The sequence below is a fragment of the Mastigoproctus giganteus genome, chromosome 12, assembly GCF_048544385.1.
Source record: "Mastigoproctus giganteus isolate SK-2022 chromosome 12, ASM4854438v1, whole genome shotgun sequence".
In the NCBI taxonomy this organism is placed as follows: domain Eukaryota; kingdom Metazoa; phylum Arthropoda; class Arachnida; order Uropygi; family Thelyphonidae; genus Mastigoproctus; species Mastigoproctus giganteus.
In genome coordinates, this window is record NC_143586.1 from 90,037,030 (window position 1) to 90,054,516 (window position 17,487).

The 17,487-nt window shown below is 36.5% G+C and overlaps 1 protein-coding gene across 1 annotated transcript in view; it reads left to right on the forward strand.

Moving 5' to 3' along the window:
• Positions 1-17,487, forward strand: part of LOC150077261 (telomere repeats-binding bouquet formation protein 1-like) — a 177,753-nt gene that overhangs the window by 88,449 nt on the left and 71,817 nt on the right. Inside the window, exons 5-6 of the mRNA XM_090385835.1 lie at positions 6,086-6,219; positions 12,943-13,065. Coding sequence (XP_090241961.1) covers positions 6,086-6,219; positions 12,943-13,065 — 257 coding nt within the window. The remainder of the gene's footprint in view (positions 1-6,085; positions 6,220-12,942; positions 13,066-17,487) is intronic.

A 17,487-nucleotide genomic window follows, 5' to 3' on the forward strand; every position in this document is an offset into this window, starting at 1 on the left:
AAATGCCTCTACTAATGCTAATGCTAATTTCTCCAGGTTTGTTGTATCTTCGTCTTTAGGATTCAGATATGTGACTCCTTCAGTGAGAAACTTTGGGATTGTCTGTGGGTGCCTTATCATTTGAGTGAACTGCTCTGCTAGGTGCTTGTGTGTGCAGGTGAGCTTCTTGCACCAGTAGTTGTGAATGTTATCAATTCCTGGGGTTCGCCAGTTGTGGGTATTCCTGATTGAATATTTTACTTCTTCTCAAATCTGCCACTCTCTCATCTCTTGTATGTCCTTGGTTTTCTTCCGTTCTACTTCTATCCAGGATGCTCTGCTGTTAGGTCTTACTTCACTGTTCCAGATATTTCCCCAGATCTCCTCGATCATCTTCTTCTCAGGTGGTCCGTTTCCTGCTTTCTCATTTTTACCAAGTTTCCTTATTATTATTATTATTATTATTAGTAGTAGTAGTAGTGGAAAATGATGCAGGAGAGCAAGCTTATACAGCATCAAAAGAATAAAAAAAAGCCAGTGTTTTCCATTTCACCTGTCCATCTTTTCTAACGGTTTTCCCAGTTCTTCTTTGAATTTATTCAAACTGCCCACCTCCACAACACCAATTGGGAGTTCATTGAACTTAACTCAGTGTTGCATTCAAGACATTTCCCCACAGGAGATCATTTCTGGTCTGTATATTCCAGTCTATAAAGTAGGCCGAAGTCATCCATAATGTAAATGATCATTTTCCTTAGTCTATTCAGTCTGCCTAAAGTGATTTTTATCATTCTTCAATGAGGCATTTGGCCTGTAACACCCCAGCTATCATCTATCCTTTACTGCAAGTCATTTCTCACCACATTAACTAGACATCTGCATTGCCCTGAAATACAGGAACTCCCTGACTTACGTAATACTTGACTTACGCAAATTCGATTTTACGTAAGTTTTTGCCGGCCAGTGCAAACTTAAAAAAAATTGTTGAAACGTATTTTGCATCTCGTAGGGATTAATGTGAATGTAAATAAATGAATAAATGTAAATATCATAATGTGAATTAAATAACACATTGCTTTTTTTTGTAATTTGTTCCAAGATCTTGGAAGTTGAAGTTTTCGCTATATAACTAAGCTGTTTATCTCTCTAAAAGGTCATTTTTATAATTGAAATTGTGCTAAACTTTCATTGTTATCATATGTTCCGTTATAAGAATCAATTTTAAAAACCTTTGAGGTATTTTTCTAAAACACATTTTTGGAGGTTAATACCATAAAATAATAAAAACAATTTGCACTTTCTGATTTATTGGGCTTTTCTGTAGTTCATCTAATTAGCATTAGCAAGGGCACATGATGAAAGAAAGGGTGGTTGGTTGGTGGAACAGACTTCCATTTCTTGTCGTGGAAGTTGATAGCTTAAATAAGTTTAAGGCTCAGCTGGACAGGTATTTTGAATGAACAGAGGGGTGAAGTGGAAGTGGTTTTTTTTTTTTTTTTTTGGCTGATGCTGCATAAGCTTGCTTTCTTGCATCAAACGCCTCTACTAATGCTAATGCTAAAGCAAGCTTATATAGCATCAGCCAAAAAAAAAAAAAAAAACTGTTATTTCACCCACCCCCTTGCTCCAAATGTTTGTCAAGTTCTACCTTGAATCTTTTAAGCTATCAACTTCTACAACGAAAGATGGAAGTTTGTTCCAGCAATCAACCACCCGCTGGCTAAAGGCAAACTTCCGCACATCTATGCTACAACTGTCTTTCCTCAATTTGAATTTATGCCCTCTCAGGTGATTATTCTGAGCCAGAGGAAGAATTCCATCCGCATTGAGCATGCTCAAACCGTTCAAGGCTTTCTACACCTCAATCAGATCACCTCGCAGGTGCCTAGTCTCCAGACACTGTAATTTGCAAAACCTAAGAATTTCTTCGTAAGAGCAATCCTTTGTTCTGTTCCCAAATCTTGTTGCCCTTCTCTGTACTCATTTCAAATGCTCTACATCCTTCTTAAAACGAGGCCTCCAGACCTGTATACAGTAATCAAGGTGTGGCCTGACCATTGTCTTATACAAGGGGATAATCGCCTCCTTATATATCGTTGACAAGACACCATGAGCTACAATTGCAGACCGTCTGCACTGCTCAGAAAACTTTATCTGCCTGCACAGTTACTCCCAGGTCCTTTTCATTCTCTACTACTGTCAGTGTTGTATCACAGAGTTGATACGTTACTCTGGGATTACTGCTTCCCATATGTAGTGCTTTACATTTGTCAATATTTAACTTTATTTGCCACCTCTCGGCCCATTTGCTCAACTTTTCTAGATCCCTTTGCAGCAGTGTACTGTCATTAGTGTCATTAACAACCCTGCCAACCTTCATATCATCTGCAAACTTGGGCATTAGGCCTGATATACCATCATCAGTATCATTTATAAATACAGAAAACAACAATCGAACCAACACTGAACCCTGAAGGACTCCACAGATAACATTAGTCCATGAAGATCTGTGTCCATAGATTAACACTCTCTGTCTTCTCAAACTCAACCATCCCTTTATCCATAGCAGCAATTTGCCTCCAATGCCACACTGCTTCAATTTGTGCAGCAGTCGTCCATGTGCAACAGTATCAAAGGTCTTTCTAAGATCCAAATATATGATATCAAAGTTATTCTTTGCATCCAGTTCCTTTGTGACTACATCATAGTATCCAATCAAATTAGTCAGACAAGACTTTCCCTTAAGAAACCCAAGCTGTTTCCAAGCTATAACTGAAGTCTTATCTAGATGATCCTGCAATGCTTCTTTAACCAGTGCCTCCATTAATTTCCCTCGAACAGAAGTTCAACTAACAGGTCTGCAATTACATGTGTCTCCCTTTGATCCTTCTTTGTGGATTGGTGTCACATTTGCACATCTCCAGCCCATGGGTACCTCCCCTGAGTCCAGGGAAGCTCTGATAATTATGGCTAAGGGTTTGCTTACTTCCTTTGCTGCCTCCTTTAATATAACTGGATAGATTCCATCCACCCCAGGTGCTTTTCTTATGTTTATCTTCAACAATTTCTCCTCCACTTTACTCTGAGTTATTACAAGATTATCTAGCTTACTGCCAGAGTTGAATACACCTCTGCCATTCCACTCCCTGAATAACTCTTCATTTGTGAATGTAAATGCAGAATATTCAGTTAGTTTGTTAGCTACCTGAGCAGGATCATCAACAGTTGAACCATCGATATCAAGTGGTCCAATCTGATTCATCCCCTTCCTCTAGAGTTAACATAAGTAAAGAACTATTTGCTGTTTTTCTTTGCATCCTTTGCCAACGATTTCTTGTAATCTGCCTTCGCCTGTCTAACCTCCTTTGTAACTTGGTTACAGACCAGCTTATATCTATCATAGGCTTCTGTGTCCACATGTTAAGTTATATGTATCCCATGCATTTTTCTTCTCTGTCACATGTCTAATTAGTTCATGTGACACGTGACACATGTCTAATTAGTTCATCTGACATCCATTTAGGCCTACATTTGAACAATATTTCTTTGTTGGTATGAAAAGCTTAGTAGCTTCCAAGATTAATTCTTTGAATGCTTCCCATTTTGAATTTGCTGTTGGTAATATTATCAGTTGGTCCCACGGTATAGAATTTAAATACTGTCTCAAACCACCGTAGTCACCTTTACGAAAGCAAAAACCCTTCCCTTTACCCTTGATAGTAGTTATCTTTTTGGGTAAATCCTACTTCAGCACACAGTGATCACTGCCACCTAGTGGTTTCTTTATCTGCAGATTCTTGATGCATGAAGAATCACTACTGATAATCAGATCAAGAGTATTACTCCCTCTACTTGCCGCCAAAACATGCTGCTGTAGAAAACAAACATCCAATAAATCCACAAAAGCCTTGCTAGTGTGTGAGTGACCAACCCACAAATTGCAGTCAATCTCTGGGAAATTAAAATCCCGCGTTATAAGACACTCTGATTTACTGGCCCACTCTATTTCTCTGCACAATTGCTCATTATACTCATCAGATTCATTTAGCATATAACACACACCTACTCTCATTTTTCCTTTCCCAGTGCTTATGTCACACCAAACAGACTCAACATATGCATTGTCCACCAACATCAATTGGATGCACTTCCTTAGATTTTGTGTGTTTCTTAACTAACAGCATAACCCCTCCTCCCTTTCTGAACTGTCTTTCCTTTCTGTACACATTGTACTTCCCAAATTCCAGTTCTGCACTGCTTATGTGTGTGTGATGCCATGTCTCTGATATGACCACCACATATCCCCGGAGCAATATGGCCTTAGTTGCTAATGTGCCTAAAAACCAAATAACAGCAACGATAACAATCTTCTCAACTCACTTTTCTGAAATAATTTTGGTACCTCTGTAGCCAGGTGGACAGGAGCAGCAGTGCATAGCACACGCTTCTTGATTAGACTGGGGTTCGAGCCCATGACCACCAAGTATGGAGGGTGCAGAATGGTCAGGGAATGACCGCCGCATATCCCCAGAGCAATATGGCATTAGTTGCTAATGCTCCTAAAAAAAAAAAAACCTTCACTGAAATCTTCAATAATATAAAAAACTTAATTAAATTTTCAGAATCTTCTCTTCATTCTTATTTACTTATTACAATGATAAAGGGAAAGCGACCAACAGAATGTGCAAGTGCTGGCAGTGCTATGAAACGAAACAAAATTGATTTAGAAATGAAGATGATTAATTAAGAAGTACAAAGCAGGACAGAGTTTGTCATCTATTGCACAGAATTAGGTCTCACTGCTTCAAAGGTGAATACTATTTTAAGGGACAGTGAGCCTATAAAAGAACATGTTCGTGGATCAATGTATTTTACACCAGGGCCAGTCCATCCCAACAGTGATCAGAAATCAGCATTCATATGCTATATCGAAGATGGAAAAGTTATTAATAATATGGATGGAAAATCAGATTCAGAAGCAAATGCCTCTGAGTCCAGTGGCCATTCAAGCAAAAGCAAGAAGTATTTATGAAGATATTAAGGATAAGTATGGTGAACCCGAAGCCAAGTTCGTGGCAAGCAACCACCCGTTGTAATTATTTGTTTAAGCATTGCACTGTTTCCAAAACATTAAAGTATGTGGTGAAGTCGCCAGTTCTGATTCTGGAGCTGCAGAGAAATTTTGTGATGTGTTGGAAAAAACCCCTTATAAATCTCCACAGCCCTCAACTTCCGCAGTGGCGTGCTTATCAGCTGGAGAGTTAATTCTGGCAATGATGCTCGAAAGGTAAAACTTGCTGACGTTATGCCTGTCTCCTCTCTCTTTTTGTAATTTTAAAATTTTGAAATTTTTGTAATTTTTCCTGCACATGAGATAAAAAATATTGAATAATTCTATTTACATGCTCATCGAACATTTCTTTTTTGCTTCTATAAAATTCAGTACCCATAGTTGCAAGTGCGAAATTTCCTTAAATGTTTATTTAGGGAAATTCTGACTTACGTAGCATTCCACCGAATGCAACCCTTACATAAGTCGGGGAGTTCTTGTAATCCAGGGAATAGTTTTGCTGCCTTCAAGTAGTTTTTTATAAGAAGCTTCACTTCTCTACCCCTCCATACAAATCTGTCTCCCTGAACATACGATATTCACCAAAATGAAATTCTCCATCTTGTCTGTGGTGGGTGGCACAATATACCAAATATGAATGAATTAGATGTAAGCTTTTATGGTATCATATGCCAAGTGAGAAGCTGAATTAGATGTAAGATTTTGTGGTATCATATGCTAATTTGTCTTTTACTCCAAACAGAATAAATATTTGAAAACTTGTTATAATCAACCAGTATGTCTAAGTGATCCTTGCTCTAATTTCCTATTTAGCTATTATTGTTTAAACTTTCCAGTGAAATAAGTTTCTTTAGAGAGCACATTTGTTTTTACTGCTTGCATTTAATCAAGCAATATACACTTAAATATGTTAAAAAAAACAAACAAACAAAGAAAAAAAAAAAACAAGTTCCTTTAATAACATTGAAAATGTAAAGTAATTATTCAGAATTTTGCACTGTACTGTTTCCATATACTTTTTTTTTCCCCTTTAAGGAATAAATTTCCAAGGTGCATGCTAATAAGTCATAGTATGACAAAGATGAAAATTAGTGAAGATTATTCATCTTGGGAAGTCTGGCAGCGTGTTAATTCTTGTTTGTGTTTTGCTGTCAACAATCCACAGAATGGTAAAAGTGATTGATCATTTGATTTGTTTAATAATTACCTTTATATGATCAGAATGTATTCTAATTGTAGTAGTTTTAGAAAGGAAAAAAAAAGGGAAGATAAATGTACTAGATATTTATATAGTAACTCCGGATTTACAATCATGGTTAAAGAAACTTCATTTTCACACTTTCATCCTAACTGTTAAAATGAAGTTTCTTTACTTATGAAATATATAAATATGAAAATTATTTTCATATCTTTTCAGAAATTTCTCTTATATGAAATTTAAAGGCATCCTTATTTTATAGCACCTTTGCTAGAAATGTTTATAAAAACACTGACTGTATTCTTGGTATGGAAAATCAATTTATTACAATTGGAAGTGTTTTTAGAAGTTATATTACCAAGATATTTCAGAGATTACTTGTCCACTTCTGGGGAGAACAGTTGATTTATATATGTACTCTAAATTGATTAGGTTAAAGTGCTGAAAAATCTAATTATTATCTTATTTATATATATATATAAAAAAAAAAAATGCTTATTCTGATCACAATGAATTAATTGTATGCTTTGCATGTGCCAGGAAAAGAAAAAAATGAATTCTGTTAAGCTGTTTCATTTATACTCCTTATCTACTGTGGAAAAGTATATGTGTTGTTAAAATTTTATTTATTTTAATAAAAACAAAAGCTGTCAGTATGAAATAAATTAGTAAATTGAGAACTATGTTGTCCTCCTCTGTATTTGTTTAAAAGCTACCCTTCTTGTGGCAACTCATGACCAAGGAAGTCTGTTCTTTTTTGAATATTAAGACCATGACATTTCTAGCAACTAAAATTCTGCTAGCCACAAAATACTTGTACATAGAACAAGATGGTTTTCAATTTATTAATTCTTGACTATAATTTTTATTTATTTGTTCTGTTTTGAATATTAAAACCATGACATTTTTAGCAACTAAAATTCTGCTAGCCACAAAATACTTGTATATAGAACAAGATGGTTTTCAATTTATTATTGCTTGACTATATAACCTTTGCTATACTTGTAAAAGTGGAGTCCCCGGGTTTGGTGTTGTGCCCATTGTTATTTTCTATATTATCAATGATACTGATGAAGGTATATCAGGCTTAATATCCAAGTTTGCAGATGATATGAAGGTTGGCAGGGTTATTAATGACAGTATGCTATTGCAACAGGATCTAGAAAAGTTTGGCGGATGGGCTGAGAAGTGGCACCCAAAGTTTAACATTGACAAATGGAAAGTACTGCATATGAGTAGCAGTAATCCCAGAGTAATGTACCAACTGTGTGTTAATACGCTCAGGGTAGTGGAGAATGAAAAAGACCTGGAGGTAATTGTGCAGTCAGATATGAAGTTTTCTGGGCAGTGCAGATAGGCTGCCAGAGCAGGTCATGGAGCCTTGTCAGTGATATACTGGAATTTTACTAGGAGGAATTTGGAGATGATTAATCCATTGTTTAAAGCAGTGGTCAGGCCATACCTCGAGTACTGCATGGAGGTCTGGAGGCCTTATTTTAAGAAGGATGTAATGCTGCTGGAGCTGGTACAGAGAAGGGCAAAGAAAGTGGTGAAGGGAACAAAGGGGTGCTCTTACCAAGAAAGGCTTAAGTTCTGCATATTGCAGCATCCTTGTGGAGACTTAGGCACCCACAAGATGATCTTATTGAGGTGTTTAGGGCTTTGAATGGTTTGAATAAGCTCAATGCTGATGGGATTCTTCCTAATGCTCAGATTATGCAAATTGAGGAAAGACAATTGTGGAATAGATGTGCAGAAATTTGCCTTTAGCCAGCGAGTGGTTGATTGCTGGAACAAACTTCCATCTGTGTCGTTGTTGAAGGTGGTAGCTTAAATAAATTCTAGGAAGAACTGAACATACGTTTGGAGAGAATGGATGGGCGAAATGGGAATTTTTTTTTTTTTTTTTTTTTGGCTGATGTTGTTATAAGTTTGCTTTATTGCATCATATGCCTCTGCTAATGTTAATGTAGGAATTTCTAGTTTCGTGCCTAAGTTTTCTGTTGATACAATTTTTTTTTTTTTTTTTTAGTTTGTTTATATTGTATATATATATATATGTATGTGTATGTATATGATTTTTTTTTTTTTTTTTTGCTGGCTCTCAGGTGCGGGCAGGCTGGGAGCGGGATCGCTGGCACCCACCCCGGTATAGCACTACTTCTGGTGGTTGTGGGATTTTGGTGCATGAGGCACTGTTAAAATAGTAGACCAGGCCCAGTACCAAGTGACTATGGGTGGCCATTAGGGAGCAGCTGTCCAGGTGCCAGCTGCTCCCTGGTGGCGAAGAGGCCTGCCATACAGGTCTGTTTTGCAGAGGTTCTGCAAAAATTCAGTTTATCAAGTGGAGATAGACGGAAGTCTAGGTGCCACCTTAGACATAATAATAATAATAATAATGTTGATACAAAATTGGACACAGTGGTTAATGACATTAATCAGAGAATGCCACTTCAAGAAGATCTAGATAAACAAGGTGAAAAATTGAATTGACCAATGCATTAATTACACCAATATATAAAAGTGGAATAAAGCAGATTTTGGTAATTAAAAAGGATTGTACTCCTTTGTATACCAGTTAAAACCTATGTAAGTACCTTAGACAGGGTTAGAAGTACTGTTGAACAATCGGGTTTAAGCCAAATATGGAAATACTCTGATTAAATATTCATACCAAGTCAAATTCTACACAAATTCATGGAAACATAACAGGAACCCATATTTAGGATGTATTGATCTTGTAAAACATAGTGTAAAATATCAAGAAATCTGCTCTTTCAAATTCTAGAAATTTCTATTGCTATCATTAGTGGAAAATGATGCAAGAAAGCAAGCTTATACAGCATTGGCCAAAAAAAAAAAACTTTCCCAATTTATCTGTCCATCCCTTCAGCAGTTTGTCTAGTTATTCCTTGAATTTATTTAAGTTGTACACTTCCACAACATCAGATGGAAGTTTGTTCTAGCAAATCAACCACCTGTCGGCTAAAGAAAAACTTCTGCAACTATCCTTCCTTAATTTGAATTTTTGCCCCCTCATGTGCATAGTCTAAGCAAGAGGAAGAATGCCATCAGCATTGAGTTTGCTCAATGCTGATGGCATTCTTCCTTGGCATTACCAAAGCCTTTCTTGGTGTGTGTGTGCACCTCTTTGTTCCCCTCACCAATTTCATTGCCCTTCTCTGTACCTGTTCCAGCAGCTCTACATCCTTCCTGTGATGAAACCTCCAGACCTGTAGGCAGAACTCAAGCTGTGACCTGACCGTTGCCTTATACAATGGAATAATCATTTCCATATCCCTGCTAGCAAAATTCATGTATATCATTGACAAAATGCCAAGTGCTGTCGTGGAAGCCTGATTGCTCTGCTAAGAGAACTTTATATCTGAGTGCACAATTGCCCCAGTTCTTTTTTATTTTCAACTGCTGAGTGTAATATCATACAGTTGGTACATTAATCTAGGATTACTGCTAGCCGTATGCATTACTTTGCATTTGTCAATGTTAAACCTCAATTGGCTTTTCTCAGCTCAGCTGCCTAATTTTTCTAGATATTATGCAGTAGTATACCATAATTACTGTCATTAACCACCCTGCCAACCTTTGTATCATCTGCAAATTAGACATCAAGCTTGATATACCCTCATCTCATCAATAGCATTAATAAATACATAAAACAACCAGGGGCCCAGTACAGACCCCTGTGGGACTCCACTAACAACATTAGTCCATAAAGAGCAGTGTCCATTGATAAGTGTCTTCTGTCTTCTCCACTCAACCATCCCTTTATCCACAGCAGCAACTTTCCCTTAATGCCACTGCTCCAATTTATACAGCAATCGTTTATTTGCAATATTATCAAAAGCTTTCTGAAATCTAAGTATATGATATCAAAATTATTTTTTGCATCTATTTCCTTTGTCACTGCATTATAGTATCCACTCAAGTTGGTCAGACAAGATTTGCCCCTAACAAACCAATGTTATGACTGAAGTATAACTGCACTCCTGTCTAGATGTTCCTGCATTACTTCTTTAACCAGTGTCTCCATTATTTTCCCTGGTTATATTTCATGTTTGAAAGGTCTGTAATTACTTATGTAATTCTTTGATTTCCCTTTGTGAATTGGGGATACATTCACACATCTGCAGTCCACAGGGACCTTCCCTGAATCCAAAAATGCACTCATAATTATGGCTTAGGTTTTGCTTACCTCCTTTGCTGTCTCCTGTAACATAATTGGATAGATCCCATTCACCCCAGGTGCCTTCCTTACATTTAATTTCAGCCATTTCTCTTTCACTTTCTTCTCAGTTATTACAAAATCATTTAGCTACCTGTTAGAGTTTGATAAACTTCTGGCATCCACTCCCCTAAAGAATTCTTCACATAGGAATGTAAGCTTATTAAACTTGCCAGAAAACTGAGCAGGATTATCAACAGTTGAACCATTGATATCAAGTGGTTCCACTATATAATTCATCCCTTCCTTTTAGTGTTTATATAAGAAAAGAAGTCGTGGTTGTTTTTATTTGAATCCTTTTCCAAAGATTTCTTATAATCTGTCTTAGCTTGACTTGATCCATTATAATTTGATTAAATAGATTCAAGGCAGAAATAGACAAACATTTGGAGCGAGTGGATGGGTGAAATGAGAAGGTTTTTTTTTTTTGGCTAATGTTATATAATCTTGCTTTATTTCTTGCATCATGTGCCTTTACTAATGCTAATGCAGACTACCTTATTTAGTAAGCATTTTAAAGTAATTTAATGTTAAACCTGGAGTGAGGCAGAGCTGCATATTTTTGCTACTTTGTATTGATTAATAAAAGAATGCAAGTTGTTCGAAAGTTGCAATTGAGTAGTGGGAGATGTAAAAATATCATCATTATTGCTTTGTACCTATTAAGACATATTGTTCCTTTTAGTTTGTACAGTGCTCATATAGTAAGAATTTCTTGAATCTCTGAATAAATTGAATAAAAGGCGTAGAGAATTTTGCAAGAAAATTAAGTACACATAAACAAATGTGGATGAGATAGGAGAATTTAGAGTGCAGACTATATAATTTGAAATTGGCACAAGTTGGTAATTTTGGGTATCCAGGAATAGTCTTTAATGAAGATAGGTTAGTCATGGAAATAAACAATAGAATAAGTGGAACAGTAAGCATGGAAAGCCACTAAGAAATTCAGTTGCAGCTAAAATGGAAATAGCTAAAAGACAAGCTGTTTATAACATAGTTTTTAAGCCTATTTTATTCTGTGGGGCTGATAAAGAAATTAATCAAAAATTTGGATATGCAGAAATGAGTTATGTTAAGCAAAATAAAGTGGAACTAACAGATGGAAGCAATGGCAAGGTGCAGTAGCAATGAAAAAATCTTGGGATAACAAATATTCACTCAAAGGTAAGTGAAGCAAACTTAAATTGATTTGGATGTATAAACAATGGGAGAAGGGAAATTAGCTGAACTGGTAATCGAAACAAAAGTAAATTGGGAGAGGCAAATAAAACTTGGCTTTGTGAAGCAGTTTATAAATGTCTAGATGGTGGCTGTTTCAAATCTGCATGATAAATTCCCTGCTCTCCAGAAGCAAAATGTAAAATGATTTTTGTATATACCCTTAGATATGGAAAGTGACTTCAAATGAAGTCTTTGAAAGAACAGTTGAGTCTATTGAAAGTTTGGATTGCCTTTAACAGTATTATTAATAGAATAATGAACACATTATTTGAAGTATCTACGGGAAATTAACAGATGAAGGCTGTTAATGAGATTTCAAACTTAATTTGTTACACTTACATCAGACTATTTCCTCAAATCTCAGAGATGTTAGTGAAAAAAGAAGGGGGTTACAATTTTTCCAAGATATCAAGGAAATGAGAGAGAAGCATCATGGAAGTGGAAAAATCAGTATGTAGGCTGATCACAGTTGGATGTTGCAATATGAATCTCCAGCAGTAATACATAAAAGAACACCATCAAATTACTTTCAGAATAAAAAGGCAGATTTGACAAAATCACAATGAATGATCTTGAATAGTTATTTCACATCAATATTCTTTTTAAATTTTTTTGGATTTATTTTAAAAATTTAATGATTATTATGTATTATATTTATTAGTATTTTTTATTATGAAAATATTAATTATGAAATTAAATTTAAATTAATTATGAATATTAAATTTTTTATTATGAAAATACAAAATATTAATATGTAAAATATAATAATTTTATTTATATTACTGTTTTTTTTTGTTCTCGTATGCAAAACTTCTTTATGTGACAGAAAAAAAATGAAGCCTTTTCAAAGTTAATGTAGCTAAATTATGGAAAATCGCCTCTTAGAACCAAAACTTTTAAAAAGTTTAAATTTGACTGTCTGTGTAGTTATAATAAATTTATTTATCCTATATTAAGTGTTTACTATTAGTATCAGCCATGTGATAAGAAGTCTGAAGCTTTTACTGTATAAAATTTAGGTTAATTTCAAACCAGAAAAACTGAATTAACGATTTCTTAATGATTTTTAGAAAAATAACTATTTAAGGAAGAAATATAATTGTAAATTTGTTTGGTATAATGGAAAGATCTTAAATATAACTACAAATTAAAATCTATTGTAATGTTGAAAATATTTTGAGCTAATTTTAAAAAATTAATTTTTTTCTTGTTTCTTTTTCTTTATAGAAGAAAATCAAAGGTTATGTAGTTCGGTATTTGACTTTACCCTTGAAATCCTTCAAAATTCTACTTCTGAGTGTGTTATTCATGCTATTACTTCTTTTCTTTCTCTTACTATAGCAAACAACAGTAAGTTTTCTGCATCAAAAATTGCTTGCTTAGTATTTAATATAAATCTTCTGAAGTACATTATGTTGAAAGTGTTATTTTTTTTTTTGTAGTTCCAAACATGAATAATAATAAATTTATTTATCCTATATTAAATGTTTAATATTAGTATCAGCCATGTGATAAGAAGAAGCCAGAAGCTTTTACTGTGCCAGCAAAAATATATATATATAAGAAAAGCATCTATGTGATTCCCTCCTTACTTAGATATCTATCCTGCTCTAATTTCTCTAATCTCTGAATAGCTACCAACATAGGTATCTATCCAGCTGATGTTTTGAATTTCTCCATGCTGCCAGCCTCAACCACCCAAGGAGGCACCTTAATCCAGTAATTAACAGCTCACTGGCTAAAGGAAAACTTCCTAATCCAGTCAATATTAATGGATCAATATACTTTCTTGCTGTTACTCTCAAAATTAGAGTATATGACATCAATTCCAGAAGCATTACTCTGCCTTTACGCACAAAAGTTTTTCAAATAAACAATCTTTTCTAATTTCAGTATCAATAATTGCATGCTTCCAAGCATCATTTGCACAGTTTATCCTCACCCTGGAAGGCCTTTCTGTTATTAATATATATGCAAAGTACCTAGCCAGTCATTTGCAATATCAGTTGGATTATCTAAGACTTTACTGCATCAATTATACAAGGATATCAATCTGATTTGTTCTTTTCTCCTTTGCATTCACATATGTAAAAAAAAAAAAAAAAAAAAAAAACCCTTATCTTAACCAGTAATTTGGGTCATATCTTGTTACAGGCATGAAAGTAAGTTTACTTTATAAATTTTTGGGTGATAAACACAGAAATAGTGCTTAAAATGGCAGATTGGCTCTTGTTTTCGAAAAAAAAAAAAAAGTAGCTTTTTATATTTATACAAGGTATTTTTTTATTTATATGGCAGTATGATGTAGCTACGGACATACCAGTATTACACACGGGACCTTTTCACCTTTCACTTATATTCAACTTCAGGAGCATCCCTTTTCGCCATCCAACAATAATAAGCTAACATGGTGGTGCTACATTTGCTTTTTTATCTTTATTTCATCACTGCAATGTCTTGATGGAAGTAGTAGTAGTAGTGGCATGTGATGCAAGAAAGCAAATGTATGAGCTTATGCAGCATCAACCAAAAAAAAAAAAAAAAAAATCACACCATTCCCTCCAAATGCCTGTCCAGTTCCTCCTTAAATTTATTCAACCTATCAACTTCCACAACGACAGATGGAAGTTTGTTCCAGCAATTAACCACCCGCTGGCTAAAGGCAAATTTCCACACATCTATTCTACATCTGTCTTTTCTTAATTTGAATTTATGCCCCCTTAGGTTCGTAATCTGAACAAGTGGAAGGATCCCAACAGAATTCAGCGTGCTCAACCCATTCAAGGCCTTATATACCTCAATCAAATCACTGTGCAGGTACCTAGACTCCAGCCACTGCAATTTGCAGAACTTAAGCCTCTCTTGGTAAGTGGATCCCTTCATTCCCCTCACCAATCTTGTTGCCCTTCTCTGTACACGCTCAAGTAAATCTACATCCTTCCTAAAATGAGGCCTCCAGACCTGTACGCAGTACTCAAGGTGTGGCCATGTTCAAGTGCTCGCCATGTTCTTTGCTGATGGCACTATAGTTTGGTGGGAGGAAATTCAGGTGTGAATGCAAGAAATGCATCTTCAATGACATCTTGCACCCTAGTTTTTTGTAAGATGTAAAGTGTATTCATGTCTAATGTCACCAGGGGTTTCCCCCATCTCTGCATTGCTTTCATTGCGGGCGTAACAGTTCACTGTAAAGGCCAGGATTTAAAAGTGTATGGATTTTGTAAGTGTAATGTAGTGTTATGTATCGTTGTTCTTCTGTTCATTTAGTTGCTAGATCCCAGCTGGGGCCCAACGTTGCCCACACTTGGCCCCATGGAGGCAGACCAGATACCCAGTAGTTGGAATTTTTTTATTCTGGCAGGCCCTGCCCCCTAGTTTCCTGAGATTTCAGTGGCTAGGGCCTAAAAAAAATAATAATAAAAAAAAAGAAAAAAAAAAGAAAGGGGTAAATACTAGGAAATAGAGAAGGCCAAAAGGTTTACTTAAGTTTACTTAAATTTGGACATTTTTTAAATTTTTGATAAATTATGTGGGGATTATGCTGTTGTGTTAGGCATAGCAGGGTGGGAGACTGAAGCCTGGGGGGAAAGGCAGAAGTATGGTGGGGATGATAGGGAAGGTGACCCCAGAAGATCAGTGAGGCAGGCCCATGCCTTACCAGGTGAAGAAAGGGGGATGGCAGGGAAGGGAGGAAACAGAAAAAAAAAAGAACCTGTCTCCTCCCTCCCCTACCAGGGGTTTGGTAATTAAAAATGAATAGGGTTAGAGCACCCTGTTCAGATCACCAAATGGCATTTGGCAGCAGAGCTGTGATCTGTCTGGTTGTCCCAATTATAAGGTTATTTGTGGGATAAATCCCACAAATAACGTCTGTGGTTTGTCAGGTCTGTGGTATTAATCTTGAGCAGGTTCCTTCGCTACCTTGGGTCGGGTCCTGCGAGTCTCTTATTATGCTAGTTCAGTTCCAAAGGAAAGTCTTGTATCTGGGTGAGAGCCAGTTTGGTTGGGTCCAAGGATGGTTAGTTTTGTTGTGGTGTCTGTTCTTGATCCCTGTAGGTAGAAATATGTGTCCTCCTTCGGGTGAACAGTTCCTGGGTAAATTTTGTCAACTCCTTATACTCCTATGAAATAATGATAGCGTATATATCCAGTAAAAATATCTTTAATTATAAATAAATAGTTTGGAGCTTTTGAGTCTGAATGTGCCTCTTTATCAACAAATAGAATGGAAACTTGAGAGATAAAAATTATTTTAATGGACACAGAGTTGTGCATGCTAGGGCACGAGGTAGGCCATTCAACCATTAAACTGGTGTTCATTGTTGCTGCATGGACATGCGTAGTTTTGCCTCCAACACTTATCTAGACTTAAAACAGTTGCCTCTAAGATGGGATGTAGTTTCATGCCTTTGCAGCAGTTCATGGCTCTCGAATTACACAATATATTAAGTGACTCTAACCAGAGGCGGTGGCAAAAATGTCAGAACTGGTCAATTACTTTGTAGTCCCGCTTGGGATTGAGGTCATGGTGAGTCGACCAGTAGTGTTCTGTGATTGTGAACTGGTCAGTCTCAGCAAGGCGAATTGATCTGTCCTGTTCTGCAAGGCGGTCTCAAGGTCTCTCCTATGTAGCAGCTGTCACAATTTTTACAGGCTATGTAGTATACTACACCGCTGCATAAGAGAGGGGTGACTGGAGTCTTTAAGTTGGAAACTAGAGAATGTAAGTTTCTATCAGGCAGCTGCACGCATTTTATGTGGTATTCTCGGAGGATTTTTGAGATCTGGCCCGACATGCCTGGATAATAGGGAATGTAGGCGTTAGGCACATTGTCTTGAGTTGATGGCGGTCTCAGGTGGACTGTGAGCTCCTGCACTTGTGATAAGCACTCGTCCAGTATGTGGGTTGGGTAGCCACAATTGATCAAGTCTGTCCCCACTCTGGAAATCTCGTTCTTCACCTACCTTCACCTGTGCTGGAGTGGCTCCAAGCCCTGGAGAATAGAGTGCAGGCAGTACTGTTGAGATGGCTAGGGGCATGGCCGGATCTGTAGTGTGTGAACTGTCCACACCATATTGGCTTACAGTATACTGAGGTTTCTAGATGTGGGCCCATGCGTTTTACCAAGACATCCAAGAATGGGAGATATCTGTCTACTTCTAACTCTAGAGTGAACTGGATAAACATTGATGACATCTTCACCATCATCCCACGTGGTTCTGAAGCAACATTGCTAGAATATCTCAATTTCGTGTCAATGTTCAACCAGTTCACTGATGAACATTGACAAGGAACGTTTTCTGAGCAGTTTTGTTGTGGTGCACTGCTCAGAAAACTTAATATCTGACTGCACAATTATTCCAGATCATTTTCATTCTCCTCTATCCTGATTTTAGTCTTGCACAGTTGGTACATTACTCTCTGGTTACTGCTACCCGTATGCATTACTTTGCATTTGTCAATGTTAAACTTCAGTTGCCACTTCTTATCTCATCCATCCAACTTTTCTGGATCTTGTTGCAGAAGTGTACTGCCGTTGCTATCACTAACAACCCTACCAACCTTTGTATCATCTGCAAACTTGGACATTAAGCCTGATATACCTGCATCAATATCATTGATAAATATAGAAAAGAACAATGGGCCCAACACTGAACCCTAGGGGTCTCCACTAATAACATTAGTCCGTGAAGAGCAGTGTCCATTGATTACCACTCTGTCTTCTACCACTCAACCATCCCTTTATCCATAACAGCAACTTGCCTTAATGG